This window comes from Eriocheir sinensis, chromosome 51 (genome assembly GCF_024679095.1).
Source record: "Eriocheir sinensis breed Jianghai 21 chromosome 51, ASM2467909v1, whole genome shotgun sequence".
Classification (NCBI taxonomy): Eukaryota; Metazoa; Arthropoda; class Malacostraca; order Decapoda; family Varunidae; genus Eriocheir; species Eriocheir sinensis.
The window spans coordinates 4,978,842-4,994,435 of record NC_066559.1 but is presented as its reverse complement, the minus strand read 5'-3'; the positions used below and the strand labels follow the sequence as shown (position 1 = coordinate 4,994,435).

The 15,594-nt window shown below is 42.6% G+C and overlaps 2 protein-coding genes across 9 annotated transcripts in view; one reads left to right on the top strand and one right to left on the bottom strand.

Annotated features, from left to right (window-relative positions):
- LOC126982581 (sorting nexin lst-4-like) overlaps positions 1 to 10,052 on the bottom strand; it is a 26,396-nt gene extending 16,344 nt beyond the window's left edge. The window contains exon 1 of one of the 3 annotated variants that reach the window (XM_050834747.1): positions 9,452 to 10,052. In XM_050834747.1, coding sequence (XP_050690704.1) covers positions 9,452 to 9,790 — 339 coding nt within the window. In that variant the 5' untranslated portion in view covers positions 9,791 to 10,052. Of the gene's footprint in view, positions 1 to 6,550; positions 6,584 to 9,451 lie in introns of those variants that run through there. The other 2 variants (XM_050834746.1, XM_050834751.1) reach the window with 2 other exon arrangements.
- Positions 2,381 to 15,594, top strand: LOC126982584 (intraflagellar transport protein 27 homolog). Of its 6 annotated transcripts, none has more exons than XM_050834761.1 (6): positions 2,381 to 3,177; positions 11,849 to 11,928; positions 12,578 to 12,697; positions 12,835 to 12,918; positions 13,354 to 13,497; positions 13,717 to 15,594. In XM_050834761.1, exons 2-6 carry the CDS (start codon positions 11,890 to 11,892, stop codon positions 13,813 to 13,815), a joined length of 486 nt encoding a protein of 161 aa, XP_050690718.1. In that variant the 5' UTR covers positions 2,381 to 3,177; positions 11,849 to 11,889; the 3' UTR covers positions 13,816 to 15,594. The 6 variants fall into 6 exon arrangements, with proteins under 6 accessions (XP_050690718.1, XP_050690715.1, XP_050690716.1 ...); XM_050834758.1 differs by lacking the exon at positions 2,381 to 3,177 and adding an exon at positions 6,788 to 7,149; XM_050834759.1 differs by lacking the exon at positions 2,381 to 3,177 and adding an exon at positions 8,696 to 8,877.

Genomic DNA, 15,594 nt, shown 5'->3' with positions numbered 1-15,594 from the left:
TATAAGCTTAGAATTTTCCTTCTATAATAGTGTGGAGGAAACTTAAGGAGGGAGAGGAATCGAGGAGGAGAAGGAAAGTTAGGGTGCCTGCAACTTCATTTCACTGACCTTTTTCCCTTTTCTTCTCCTCGGAACCTGTTTGTGGAAGCATTCACCAACTTTCCCGTGACACGAGAGATTACAACATAGTGTTTGGGGTGTGGGGAAGAGAGGGGGATGGGGATTAGAGGAGGGGCGAGGAGTGAGGGAGGGGAATGAGGGACTAAGCCAAGCGCGTAATGTCGTGTGTGTGTGTGTGTGTGTGTGTGTGTGTTATGTGGGCCAAGGTAAGAGCAGGTAGGGTAGGGGCAGCAGGTAGGCAAACAGGTGGGGTAGCAATTAAGGTAACATCACAGGTATGAAACAACACACATATACCTATACTCGTTACTCGCATGCTCAGTCCCACGTGGTCTCAATCTACGTAACTATCATTGCAAATCTGTTAAAACCTCGCGTATTGAACGTCAGGAAGGGTAAACGATGAATGGCCAGATGTAGTTTCATGGTTATGCGTCCAGCACTACATCTTCGTTATAGTTAGAATATCGAGGCATAACAGGACGCACGCCAGTTTGGAGTGATAAGAAAGAAGGAAAGATTAAGAAGGCTAAGCAAGGAGGGTGGTCGGAAGGTGTTGATAAACGTAGCTACTATCCTTTCGTTCTTTTTTTCTTCTTTTTTTCTTCTATTGCCGGAGCAGCGTACGTTTAGTGTGCTTAATTTTTTGTTGTGCTTGTTTTCTGCCCTTGAATTGCCTTCCTTGCTGAAAAAATAAAAGATATGATATGACAAAAAGGAAGAAAATCCGTTTAGCGCTTAACAACCTGAAGAAACCAAACAAGAGGGATGTCGGAAGCTGTTAAATGGCTATGCACGCACGCACACACACACACACACGCACGCACCTCACGTCACACCAGCGCTACGAGAGCCATGCCAAGTGCAGCAGGACACGTTAGAGAGAATGAAGATAGCCTGGCAAGTAATGACAGCAGCGAAGGGATGAAAACTAAGATGGGGCGGTGTTGTTTCATGGTTATTCGTCTCGCGTCACATAATCGGCCAGGACGCCGGTGTTGATAAGCATTACAGAGGTGGCCGCGACCCGCATATACCCCCTCCCTGCTTGCTTACAATCATGGCGCGTTATCACCCTGCTGGCTATACCTTGTTTGTCGGACGAGTATTTAGGTTATGCTGGTGCGTGTGTGTTCGTGTGTGTGTGTGTGTGTGTGTGTGTGTGTTGGCAGTCATTGACACTGAATACATTATTAGCAGGCTAAGTTATGCGTGTTACTGGTACCTTATTGTTGTTTCTGAACGATCATCTTGCTATCTATTATCAACAGCCTCCTTTCTATTGTTTTGATGTGGATAGCTCTCTCTTAATATATTGACATCCTCAGTGTGTGTATAGGTACTTTGCGTCGAGTGATTCCCTGTTAATTGGTTCTATATGGATACCTATTTATTACCAACAATCTCACTTTCTCTTGCTTTGAAATTGATCTTTTTTTTATTACTATCTGCCTCGGTTTCATACTGTTTGGTCGACTTTTATGAGAAAAGCGAATCGCATCCATTATATGTAGGTACTCTTTTGTTTATATGGATACCGTCACTGTTAGCCTCCTCCTGTACCTAACTAATGCAACAAAGTAATCGACTTATAAAATATCAACCAAGTGAATAAACATCTTAGCAACAATCTTAGGTAGGATTCTCAGACGCTTCCATCTCACATCAATTATTTCCAAAGGCCAAAAAAAGGGATCAGTGTGGTTTTAATGTGTTTTTTTTCCTTAAGTTCACGGGGGAAGAACGGCCACACCACCAACAAGGTCATAAAACTACCCCTGGAAATGCCCCAAACTCCTACGAAGGCTTTGTCAAATGTGTTCTTGGGCGCCGGAATGTTTGCGAAAATGACACTCCTAAATCTAAATCTTAAACCTCAAGTGAATATCCATTTTATAGCGACCGCCTTTCTTTCACCCTTTTCTCTCTGTATTAAGAAAGCCTATATTGGCATCACGTGACCATTCTCTTGCCACGTAGCTAGATTTTGGTGGACGGATATCAGCTGACAAACAGAACTATGAGGCGTGATATCGATGTACAGAACCTTGATAATGAGTCGTCTTATTAGAACAATGATGAACACAATTTTATTACTTCAACTTGTCCCTTCAAGAATGTGACGATCCATTACCCTTAGAACGATGCGAAAATATTGAGTTACTGAAGAGAGAGAAAGAGAGAGAGAGAGAGAGGGAGAGAGACGCGTTGGTGCTGCTAGACAAGTGAGGGAAGACAGAAGGGAAGAGAGAGGGACACATGGGGAAGGGAGAGATGGAGGAAGGAGGGACGGAGGGAAGATAAGGGAGAGGAGGGCAGGGAGGGGAGTGCCAGGGAGAGGAGTGCCAGGGAGAGTACCAAGAGGGCCAGGGAGAGGGTCGCGTGTGTGTGTGTGTGTGTGTGTGTGTCTGGCTTCCACCCACCACGACGCCTCGCCTCTAGCAACCTTAACAATGCCCGTCTGTCTCTCCCTCTTAGCAGGCCCAACGTCTCTCTCTCTCTCTCTCTCTCTCTCGTTTCTTTTTCTGTTTATTTTCGTCCTTTTCATCTTTCTTCGATTGCTCTTTCAGTTCTAATTTATGTTTTATTCTTTTATCTTTTTGTCTGCTCGTTTGTTGAAGCGCTATTTCGACTACAATTTATCTTCTATTGCTATTGTTTGTTTGTATGTTTGTCTTCATATGCACCCACCTCCCCCTCATGCATGCTTTTATATATACCTACATCCTGCATGCATTATCATATTTCTCTCTTCACGTTCCCTATCTGTCTTGTTCTCTATATCTATCTATTCATCTGTCTATCTACCTATCTATCCATCCATCAATCAGTCTGTCTATCTTTCTATCTATCTATATCTGTCTATCTCTGGGTGGCACATATATTAAGTCATAACGCCTCCAAAACCTCGAAATATTGCGTCGTTGAGGAAGTAGCGTTGACCTTGAGGCTGGCGCAGGAAACCCAAGTCTGTATAATGCAAAAACTCAAAACTGGGGAGCCGCCGAGACAATTCTGTGTGTGACCCAACCCGTGACGAACACATCCACTGGCAAGGTAACTCCCAAGGGTGCTCTCTCTCTCTCTCTCTCTCTCTCTCTCTCTGACTAAACAAACTACGTAACTGCCAACTAACTAATCGACTGTCTTAGTAGATAAATAAATAAAGGCATGAATAAAAGAGAGAGAGAGAGAGAGAGAGAGAGAGAGAGAGAGAGAGAGAGAGAGAGAGAGAGAGAGAGAGAGAGAGAGAGAGAGAGAGAGAGAGAGAGAGAGAGAGAGAACGTACTATTGGAGATAAATCAGATAAAAAAAAATTAAAAAAAATGAAAAATAAGTTTCCATCTCGCAAACTCTGCTTCTCGTACTACTTCTACACAAACCTCGGCGGCCCGTAAGAAGTGTTAGGTTCATTGGATCTTTATAAGGACTGCAACAGAGGACCTTAAGGAGCAAACATTTCGAGCCTTACACACTCACATATGGTAACGCTTTCCTAAGGGTTGTGAGTATTTCCCTGGCTAGTTTTATGAGCCTAGTGAGAGTCTGACAAGGCTTCTGCATCATGAATGTGGAAAACACTCTTGAGAACCAGACTAACATCCTCTATGGCCTCTGGAAATGTTTACTGTGAGCCGAGAGCGTGTGAAGATACGGACCCAGCGACTACAGCAACTTGTCTCACAGATCCATTTCCGGCCGGCAGCGCACTGGGTCAATGGGCGTACTGTTGTCCCTACCGAGGAAGGGACTTAGCTGGGTCCCTTAAGAGCTCTATGCGGTGAAACTCTCATCCTGGTGGGCCTCATAATAAATGGTTGCTTTGATGCATCTTGGTAATATGCGCGTAGGTATTGTTTTTCTTTATTATTACCATTGTTGTTGTTGTTTGGCTAATGAGATCTACTCGAAGTCTCATCTTTCCACAACGTAATGTTTCCTCGACTATTCCTCCTTTTCTGCATCTTAGGAATAGCTCGACCTACACTGTCCGCCATAAGACAAATCCTGCTCCCGCTGCCCATGGTGTGATTGTGAGCGGTCACCTGAATGGACTGTTAATATAAAAAGAAGGAGCTTTGTATCCGATCACCTTGTACCTGGTCACCTGAACGGACTGTTAATAGAGAAAGGAGCCTTGTGTCCGATCACCTTACCCGGTCACCTGAATGGGCTGAGAGAGAGAAAGTGCCTTGAGAAAACTAGCTCTGTGGAAGAAGACACCAAGTTGGGGGAGAAAAAATGTCTTTGTCCTTACTGGGAGTGTCGGTGTGGGCGGCGCCTCGCTCAGCGTAACCCAAGTAATTGCATCCTAGAAAACGTCTTTAATAAGGAAAGCACGGAAAACACTCGTTGCTTGAAACGCACTGTGATTATGCAGATATTTTTTTTTTCTCACTAAGAAGGCAATTTGTAACTTTAGACTTACTATCGTGAATATTTTTTAAACAATTATTATAACACATTTAACTTTTGTGATAAGATGCCATAAAGCTTTATTTGGTAGTAAATAACTTCATTCTGAACTCAGTGATTGTTGTTGTTGTTGTTGTTGTTGTTGTTGTTTTGATGACTGATTAATTCATGAATACACATTATAACATGCTGATCATTTTCGATCTATAACTATTATCAGACACATTATTACCTATTTTTCACGGTCCATGAGATATCCCAAGGCTAAAGCTAAATTATAAGAGGGAAACGCGCATCACTACTCGACGGAAAAGGAAACAGGATGAAGCCAAAAAAAGAAACACTGAACAGAAATATATCACTAAAGTTCAAGAGGCGTTATGACGCTCCCCTCTTGAAGTGTTAATCAAACCCACGCACTTTGTAAGGAAGAGGTGCGGACGGACAGATCAACATTGTTTATGATCGATGACACTTTGCGCACGAGGAACAATGGCGTAAAACTCAGATGAAGACAAGTAAATTCAGACTGCACCAAATTTTTCTTCACCAACGTTGTAGTGCGAGAATGGAATAAGCTTCCACCATCAGTGGTCCAGTGTAACACGATTGACTCCTTCAAAAATAAGCTCGACCGTCACTTCCTTCAACTTAATATCAACTAGAGTAGAAATGCAACGTTTTGGAGTCTTCTGATTAATGTAAAATCACTTAGGTTTAAGGACAGACCACCAAGTCTGGACCATGGGGTCTGTGTGGTCTGATTTTCTATGTAAATCTATGTAAATCTATGAAAGTAGACGTCGCGGGGCACGTCTGCAGGAGTGATTCACCGCGGCGGATGTGGCGGGGCGGAGGAGGCGTGGCAGGGCCCAGCATGTCCTCGCCCTCGGTCACGGAGTCCTCGCCTTACCCACTACAACCACTACATCATAAGTCCCTATTCCCAAACGCATCGGCACCTCAGTTCGCCCTTTTGAAACCCCTCTCGTAGAAGTTGCTCGGACTTTCATTGACTATTTTGTGATTCCAGTGATAGTTTTACACGACTTCCGCACATTGAACGAGAAAAATCACCCACGATAACCCAGCTAACTCTTCTCTGTCACTTTGGAAAACAGTCGTAATGGGTGCCCGGTATGTGTAAGGATATGATTGATTGATTGATAGTTTATTGTTGCAGGTAAACAACAAGGGAGAAGGGAGGAACATGCCATCCCAACCCCCAGGCAGGACAGAGTGTGATCATACAACTATTAATACATGTGTAGGTAGCACCATGAAACTAAAGATACAATGGTAGGAAGGAAAGCACATGGACTCGAATCCCGAATATCGCAATCTATTCACTAACACGCGGTAAAGCCTTCATAAGCGAGCCGATATCGACGTCCCATTCAATCGCATAGTCTTAGATAGCTTTAAGGGACTCGAGTATCTGATAAGCAGGGAAAAAGGAGGAGTAATAGGACTACCTTGGGCGAAACTGTGTGTGTGTGTGTGTGTGTGGAGGCGGGTGAGTGACGCACCGCCCGTTGAGTCGTCCCGCCCGTCACCCAGCCCCCGCCCACCCACCACCTCCTCACCAGCTACAAACCACTTGGACAGGCACTTCCCGCGGCCACTTGAGCCGTAGTGCCGCTAAACTGAGGGTCACGCAGGGCGGCAAGGCTCACACACACACACACACACACACACACAAACGAAACCGCACAGCACACTAGACATCCTCCCGTGTATTTTTTTTCCAATATATGAATAAAACACATTTCACAGCACACGAGATCCCCTTGGCACCACTGCTACGCTACTAGATACGCAAATACTGGCAGTTTGACGTGTTTCTAGTTATTATTTTTTTTTTCAACAATGGGAAACAATGATATGCACAACACAGGGGTCGAGATATTCCTGTCACCACTGCTACAGAAGGAACGGCCGGTGCAACGATGAGCTATAACGCGCGAATGTGAGCCGAGTATGATGTGTTTCTGGGCCTGTTTTCTCTGTTCACCTGATGATGGTCCGCCATGACGGAGCCGATGCGGGTTGACCACTGGTGACGTGGTGATGTTAGCACTGTGTGTGTGTGTGTGTGTGTGTGTGTGTGTGTGTGTGTTGGTACATTTGCACTGGTATTTAGATATTACATTTCACCACCCGTACGAAGCTACGGCTTGCGGCTCACACACACACACACACACACACACAAGCAACGCGAGTTCACACGCATTGCATGCACGCCTCTCTCTCTCTCTCTCTCTCTCTCTCTCTCTCTCTCTCTCTCTCTGTGTGTGTGTGTGTGTGTGTGTGTGTGTGTGTGTGTGTGTGTGTAAACCTATTGTTTCTGTGTGTGTCTGTCTGCTTGTCTGTCTCGGTCCGTGACTTGGGTGGAATTTCAGTGACGCCAGAGGAATGTCCAACACCAATGACCACTGATGACAACCAGATCCTCTAAGCGGTCACAAGATATAACAAGTCACCATATTGGCTTTGAAATGCGGTGTGAAGAATGTAAACTTCGTTCACATTATCAACAACCTGCTTCATTTCGCGACAAACCTGAAGTTGTTCCCGGAATGCGTGGGGGCTCACAGGAAAATACATAACACGGTGAGTTTCATCATTTTCCTTTAAGAGTAAGGTCATGAAGAAATTCTATAACATCAAATTCATATTCTAACTGGTTCACATCTTATCGTGTCCGCTTAGTAATACAAGCATATAAAAATAAGTAAATGAAAAAAAACATGACAGGGACTTTTATTCTTCAATCAAAAGCATTGACACTGACATTAATTTCTATTCCTTCATCCTCGTGTCCCTCCTAACGCGTCTAGTCATTATAAAAGAACGTGCGAAGCTCTCTCCGTTAACCCTCGATCCATATTGATGGTAATCACATATCACCGTTGAGTGCGTGTCATAACTAAGACGATCCTCCTCCTTGGATACTTGGGAACGTATACTGTAGTAAACCAGGATTGTGAATGATATTCTACTTGATATGCGTTATCACTGTGGCAAAGACTAACCATACAAGCATCGGCACACGCTTGAAAACGCAAACTGTGGTAAGGCCGGACAGGGAGGAGCGTTTGGAAGCATGAAGAGGGTTGTGGACTGTTATGTATTTGGGAGAATGTAGACGGTGGAAAATTGTGTTTTTCAGTAGTGGTTCCTTCGGAAACGTACACTGCGATATGTGAATGAGCGTTTGAGGAATGTGGTTAGCCGAGACGTCACAGTTTACCTCTGGTCGCGGAGTAAATGATTCACTTCCATCGCATGAACAAAAGACCTTTAAAGATTATTGGATCCGACCACTATGCCTGATACAAAAATTCAATATTGTTTTCTATGTCCTTCCTGGCCTAAATTCTCGGAAAGCTTATGAAGCCGATGGAGTTCTTATTGTTCTCAAGATCTGTGTTTCCGGACTGACACCCTGCCTTGTCAAAATCGTTCGCCTCTGTCTTTTAATCTGACACTGTTTTACCACTAAATCTCTCATCCGTGGCACTCTGCAGGGCGCTGTTCTCTCTACTGTCTACTATCTACTATTCCTTAATGCTCTTATTTACAAAAAAACAACTATTTTACCCACTCTTATGCCGATGCTATTCTGCATTACTCAACTTTTTTTTTAAAGATCACAGCAAAAATTGCACCCTTGAGATTGGATACCACATAACGCTTAACATTTGACCTTGCTATTATTCTGAATGGGAAAGAAGAAACTTGAATGGGACAGGAGGAACTTGGTGTGTAACAGTTCTTTCCAGACTCAAGTTTTCTACCTGACCACTCGACACAACCTTCCGGACATCTATCCCCTGTTCTCCACTTACACTTGGAGGTCTTATTTTTCCACAATAAATACTCTTGGCCTCTCCTAAACCCACTATCTCGATTGGAAGCTTCATATTTGACGCTTGCTTAATATCAACTAGAGTAGAAATGCAACGTTTTGGAGTCTTCTGATTAATGTAAAATCATGTAAAATCACTTAGGTTTAAGGACAGACCACCAAGTCTGGACCATGGGGTCTGTGTGGTCTGATTTTCTATGTAAATCTATGTAAATCTCTCTCTCTCTCTCTCCAGTCATAAGACAATCATAATTTAGATGTCCCGTGACTTATCTCCGTGATAGGCTATCAGCGCCTCCCCCTCGTATCTGTGTACGGCCATTCTTTGAGCTATCCTATATCCTTCATGTAGTCACCTAGCTCAATCTTTTCTCCGCCGTGCCCAGTGCTTCCGTGTCCCACCTATGCCTCTCCGGCTCGTAGGACCGGACATGAGCTACGTACATGTTAGCACTCATGGCATATAAAGGGTAACTGGTGTTTCGAACTTTCGACTCGAGGTTGGGACAGCGGTGAGATCAAGCATTTGATGGTGAAGGACACTTCTAAGACTCAAGTTTTAAATTTTTTTTATTTTTTTATTTAGAGCTAAGGCGTCTTTTTTTTTTTTTTTTTTTTTTACACAAAGTGCCCTGTTTCGTAATTAGATCAAGCAAAGGTATACCACTGGGACGGACCGAAGCTGAACATGATCCACCACCAGTTAACAATGTAAGGCACTTAAAAATATAATGAGTAGTGAGAATCTTCGAACGAAACCTTCAACACATTTACTTCACCAAACAAAACTTACTGATTACTCTGCTCATTGTAGCATGTATGGTAGATACGGCAAGATGATACGTGTTAGTTCACATCACAGCAACATTTGCAGCTTGCACCCCCAGGGGATGCAGGAACTGTTACCCAGTGCTCATCAAAGGTGGCGAAGGTATGACAATGACATTCGGGGTAGCTGCTGCACGTGAATCGTCTTTAACCACTCAGTGCCTATTCATTGCACTAATCCTGTATTGCTTCTGTTTGACAGACAAAACTGCTTACCTTACTATGTAGTGAGAAGCCCAGTGGACTCGTCTGGGGCATGTCTCCAGACCCCAGGATGGAGGTGTCAGCCTGGGGCGTCACCTCGCAGTTGGGGGGGGATGGAGCCTGGTAAAGACCCGCTGGCGGCGGCGGGCTGGGCAACTCTTGGCTGAACTCCTGCCCCGCTAAGGGGGCGTCACTGCCAACACTTTCCTCGGCCTTAGTTTCCTCCGGAATGGGAACGTCGTCGCCCCCTGCTATTATTTCTTCGCTCACGTCAGACTCACTAAGTAAACTCTGAAACTGGATGATGTCACCACCCTTGATGGTGACACTCGAGGCCTCGGTACTCTCCATCACAGTCCTGCGGAAGCTCTACTGACTTGCACAAGGTTCATAACAATTGCACTCCCCCCGCCACTATCTGTTTAGTCAGATGGTTCGTACATCCATTATTCCACCGATAATCTGATAAAGACTAAAGTTTCCGTTGGTGTTTGCTGCCACACACTTTTATCTGGTACGCGGCAAACTGCGTGGCCACGCAGGACGGCCGTCACACAGCCGCCCAGAAGCGATCACACGTTTTCAACATCTCACTCAATCCTTCATCGAGACAGCGCGAAGCACTGCACTCGAAATAGGTTTGGTCAACGAACCCCTGTTACTGAACATTAAATAGCTGAAAGTTTGAAGAGAGGGAAAGCGTAATGAAGCACAGACAGGAATGAAGTCAAGGTCACGTCGTGTGGTAGCGCCTCTCTCATCGCCCCCGGGGTGGAGGAAAGGCCATCAGTACTCAGAACATACTATACTTGGAGGGCCTCAGCCCTTAGAACATATTTTATTCGTTAGAATTCTTTTTTATTAACACAATTGAATAAACTAGGCTTCCTTTTAAATTAAATATCATACGTCTTGGGGCTACACGGAGGAGATACAACATCGGGGGCCCAGTATTGTCTCGAAACCCTACATCAGGGCTACTCAATTGGCGGTTCGTTGTCCGAATCCGGACCTTCCGAATGTTGTAGCTGGACCCCCAGGAGTAGAAAAAAATAATTAAATAACATGAAGGTTCTGGCGATGGATTCTAACAAGTAGGTATATTTCCTCGACTGAATGTAGGCCTTCAGTCAGTTGAGGAAATACACTTGCTAGAATCCATCGCCAGAACCTTCATGTTATTTAATTACATTTTTCTATTCCAGAAACCTGAGGCTCCAGCTAGAACACTTATCCGGAGCTCTGCATAAATTTGAAGTCGTCTAATTGGACCATTGCTCATAATAGTTGAGTAGCTCCAATGCCCCACATAATAAAGTCCAACGAACCGCATGCTCTAAAACAGTTTTGGATATTCTCCCGTTGCCTCTGCCCAGATATCCTCCATGCCTCAGTGCTTACGAAATGTCTCGGCAGGAGCACATGATACTGATGTTGTTGAGTATCACTTATCGCACGACACACGTGCGTAACCCACCTGTAATATTACGTGCCCAAAGTAAGATAGGCTGATTCCTATGATATGTTTAATTAACTAGGCTGCATATATGTCAGACTATAATCAATCAGGTGTTGTAATGACTTGTTTGTCTCGTGTGGCGAAAATGTAGTCTCCTTGGTCGAAGCAAGGATGAGAGACAAACAATATGTCTCTCATCCTTGGGTCGAAGCCCCCGCCGAGCCGTTGCCTGGCAACGCAGACAGAACGCAAACAAACATTCTACTCGAGTATTTCTGGGGTTGTTGCTCCTGCGGGTGTGTTTCATACATTTCAAGGAACAGCTAAATATAAAACACTATTTACTTTCTATATCTGTTCTTCATACGCCACCACATAGCACCGGAGAAGGCCCCCGCACACCTCTGGAGGCTGCCGCGTCGCCACGTATTGACTGAGGATGTCATTTGCTGTCATATCACAGCGCTCAGTGATGGAAAGTGATCTGGGACCGATTTAGACATGGGCAAATATGGTGGTCATAGTGTAGTACATTGGGCACCCAGCAACAGCTACAGAGAACTCTTCGAATTAGCAGCTATGTGTATGCGCTGGGAATGATGTGACCACGCCTTAGTAAGAGAAGCTACATAGCAAGGCTGCCAAGATGAATAACATTATTCGTGCGAAGTGCCTCGTCCTCGGTGAGTCGCTGTTTAGTTTTTAAATGTCATCGCCACGGTGCTATAATGAGGCTTGATAGAGGCAACATTGCCTCAAGTTTTCTCATGCACGTCAGCACACAGATACCTTTACGTTTGGGGAAAAATGTATTTTAAATCAAGCAGTCTGTCTATCTGTGTGTGTGTGTGTGTGTGTGTGTGTGTGTGTGTGTGTGTGTGTGTGATATTACGTGCCAAGAAAACATTAATAAGCCTTCAGACAGGACCAAATACTGTCGTTTCTTCCAGGGGACAGCGCGGTGGGCAAGACAGCACTGGTGCAGTCTTTCATGTCAGACAACAATCAGTTTTCTAAAAATTATAATATGGTAAGCGAATGATTGAGTAGTTAATATATAGAAATGTAGTACACAACATTTCTATAATCTATTAATGAAGCATTTCTGTAGTCTTTGTATTCTCTTAAAACTTATTTTCATTTCGCTTCAGAAACTCATCTTTTTTATGTCCTCTGAATTCTAAGTTTTCAAAATGACCTGTCAATGATTCAAGTAATTTATGTAAACATGTAGTGTGAAACTAGTCACAAAGATAACTCGTGGTATGTATATGAATAACTAAGGAAACCATTAATTATTCAATAAAATTTGAGCCAGATAATAAGTGTTATCAAATAACTATATGTTCATTGAAGTGATGCTAGGCAAGAAGGGAGGTAGTACAGCAGTCTTTATTGGTGTTCATAGACAAAAAATGGGATGGGCTTTATGATCAGGTTGCAACTCATCTGAGCTTTCAATATAACCAAAACATTTTTTTCATTACCTATTTTAAATTACTAAAATTGTATAGTTATTACAAAGGTTTAGTAAAAATTTTATCATGAAAAAAAAACTGAAAAAATCAACTTTTCAGAAATTATTTTCCTAACAGTGCAAAACTTATTGCTTTTCCATTCATCAGCAAAGTTACAGAGTCTTTCTGTGTTGAAAAATGTTTTTGTTTGCGGGTTGTCAGACTATGGGGCTGGACATTGTCACCAAGCTGATTCGTGTGCCCGACACCCAGGCCAGTGTGGAGCTGTACCTCTTTGATTGCTCTGGAAAAGAGTTCTACAGAAGCCTTGTCAGAAAAATGGTGAGGATATGAGAAATTTTACCCCCAAGTAGGACTTATCACAAACTGAAAATAATGGTCTAAGACCAGATACCATGTACTACTTATGTTTATAGAGTAGATCTGAAATGAGAACTAAATAATAAATATTGTTTCAGAGTAGCCAGCCATCTCTCCTGCTGCTGGTTTATGACGTCACGTCTGAGAGCTCCTTCAACTTGCTGAATGACTTTTATGAGTTGGTGAGAATGAAACCATAAAGATAAGAATACCCTGTAGAAAAAGGCAAACTGCTACACATATAAGCATTACCAAGGCCAGACTTTAAGAGTATTTGTGAGTTGAGGCTAATTCTGTTAGGTAAACCTTTAGAAAAGAATATACAAACATGTCCATACATTCATTCATCTATCCATCCATCCACATATGTATAATTTTCCATGTGCCATTCTATACTGAAAAAAAATAATCTTAAAGTTGAATTCCATGTCTACTCCAATAATCTTATAGACATGGACTCGGATGTTTGAAAGGCCGGATTGTTTAATATGCTAGCAGGCATGTACATGATACTGTATTTAAACATCTTATGAATCTAGATTTCTATTCTGATTACTGTGTAAGAAGTACTTGATGGTGGTGACACTCTAGAATCTAGATGTATGTGTCACCTGCAGGCAAAGGCTGAGTCCCAGGGAGAGACTGTGAAAGGTGTGCTCTTTGCCAACAAGACGGACCTCCCGGCTCGGAGGGTCGTCAGTCCCAAAATGGGTCGAGACGTGGCCCAGAGACTTGGCCTTCTCTACTTCGAGGGATCAGCTGTAAGGATGACTCACAATTTGTTGTTTTATATATCTTGCACACAGTTAATTTCTCAAAGGTTTTTTAATGTACTTGAAATCAATTTGAAAAGTTGTTCTTGTGTAGACATAAATTACAAAGGTACCAGCACATTGATTTTGTATTTACTCTACAATGCTGTGGAATGCAGTGATTATTTTTGTAATCATTTTGCTTATGTGAATAATTTTTGTCTGCAGAAGGAGCAGGAGGGAATTGAAGAGCCATTTTTCTTTCTGGTCAATGAGTGGTTCAAGACCTACACAGACAAGACACAGGCCCTCAAGGTGGTGACATGAAGACCCACCAGGAAGTGAGGGGACAACCAGTGCACAACAGCAACCCAAGGCAGCCACCCAGAGTGCCTTAAGCCTTCCGTCCAGTCACCCACAACCTTGGCTGCATCTCAAGCCAGTTTCACCCTCCACTACACCATCACTAAAAATATAATAAATGGATGTCTAGCCTGTTTTCTGTAAACGTTTAAGTTTGGAATGCATGGCCTTGATATGAAAAGGTTCACCAACAAAAGGTGAGCCATGACAGTGAAAGGGTAACTATATTTTCTGTTGTAAATGGAAGTTTCCAAAATGCTGACCACTGTAAAGTCCTTTTTAAAAGTTCCTCAAACTATTTGAAACTACCCAAAGAACACTGACATATCCAGTACTTGCAGATTGTACAAGGTAATTACTGACTTTAACTTTCTTTGGTAGAAGCAGCAGATCTTCATTATGTTACTGGGCTCTTCTGTGTTGAGTGTACAAACAGCAGTGCACATGTCACAGGCTTTGAGGCTGTGGTCTATTATATAACCTTTTTCACTCTGGTAATCATCATGAATAATAACACAGAATAAAATGTAAATATCTCTAAACAATTCAAAGTATCTCGTAATGTTCCCACCAGTAATTATTATTCTACTGGCCTTTCACTGTTTCCCATTACTTTTTTTTTATCAAAAGATCATAATATGCCACTCTATAACATTTCCTATGTAACAACTTGTCTAGGAGTATATGCATAGGAGTGTAAATGAATAGGAGAAGTGTAAATGAATAGAAGAACCACAATGAAAGCTACTACTTTTGAGCATAAGTAACCATGCAAGTGAATGGTCAAAAGCTTGCTGGTTTCCAGCATGTCCTTCAAGTAATCACTAAGCTTACTTTGGTATGGGTATAAATGACATGAAATGGAGTTGTAACATGATAATGTGGTAGGTAGTTGCAAGGCAGTGAGGTTTTCACCCATTGTATATTCCTGAATGTTATCTGGATATAACCATGTCACATTAAATATTAATTTATTCACAGTATGATGAAGTAAATGTTTTACAAAGCAGTAAGGTCTTACATTGTATATTCCTTTTTTCTCTCTTTTCAGCCACGTTGTACATATCCTGAGAAAGCAACTTTTTCCCTAACCTGTTATAATGCTCCACCAAATGAAGTTAAAAAATTCTTCAGAACTTAGATTGCAGAAACATTTCAGTAGTGTGGATGTATTGGTTTTGAACCACACCAAGATGGTAGTTTAAATAGGAGTTACTTGGATTTATAATGTATTCAATGTTCTGCAATGTGTTTGACATGGAGATCAGCATTGTTCTTGTTAGAGTCTGTTGGTTGATGTTCTGAGTGACATGTCCTGTAATCATGTCAGTAATGAAAGGAAAAGATGATCAGGAGCAATTAGAAACCTCTATATCTTCATAGTTTACTTGGTACCAAAGTTTCTCTTTCTATTCATGTCTTGTAAATGTATAAAAATTGGTCCCATATGGACTTGACAAAGTGACATCAATGAGGCTGATTATAATATCAGTACAAGAAATTCCCCCTTATTGTGAAAGTTGTCCCTTATGACAGCCTCATCATTATTTTTTTTAAACAAGAGGGCCAACCAATTTCAAAATCCTGTATAATGTGGACAATGTCTACCAATAAGTATAGTGAATGTTGTCATTTTTGAGTCTGGAACCAGAAAAAATGCCGCTGTTGGTTCTGCATGTATTTGATGGTGCATGCTGTTTTTACTGAAGCATCCCTTCAAAAATGCTACTTGTTCCCTCTATA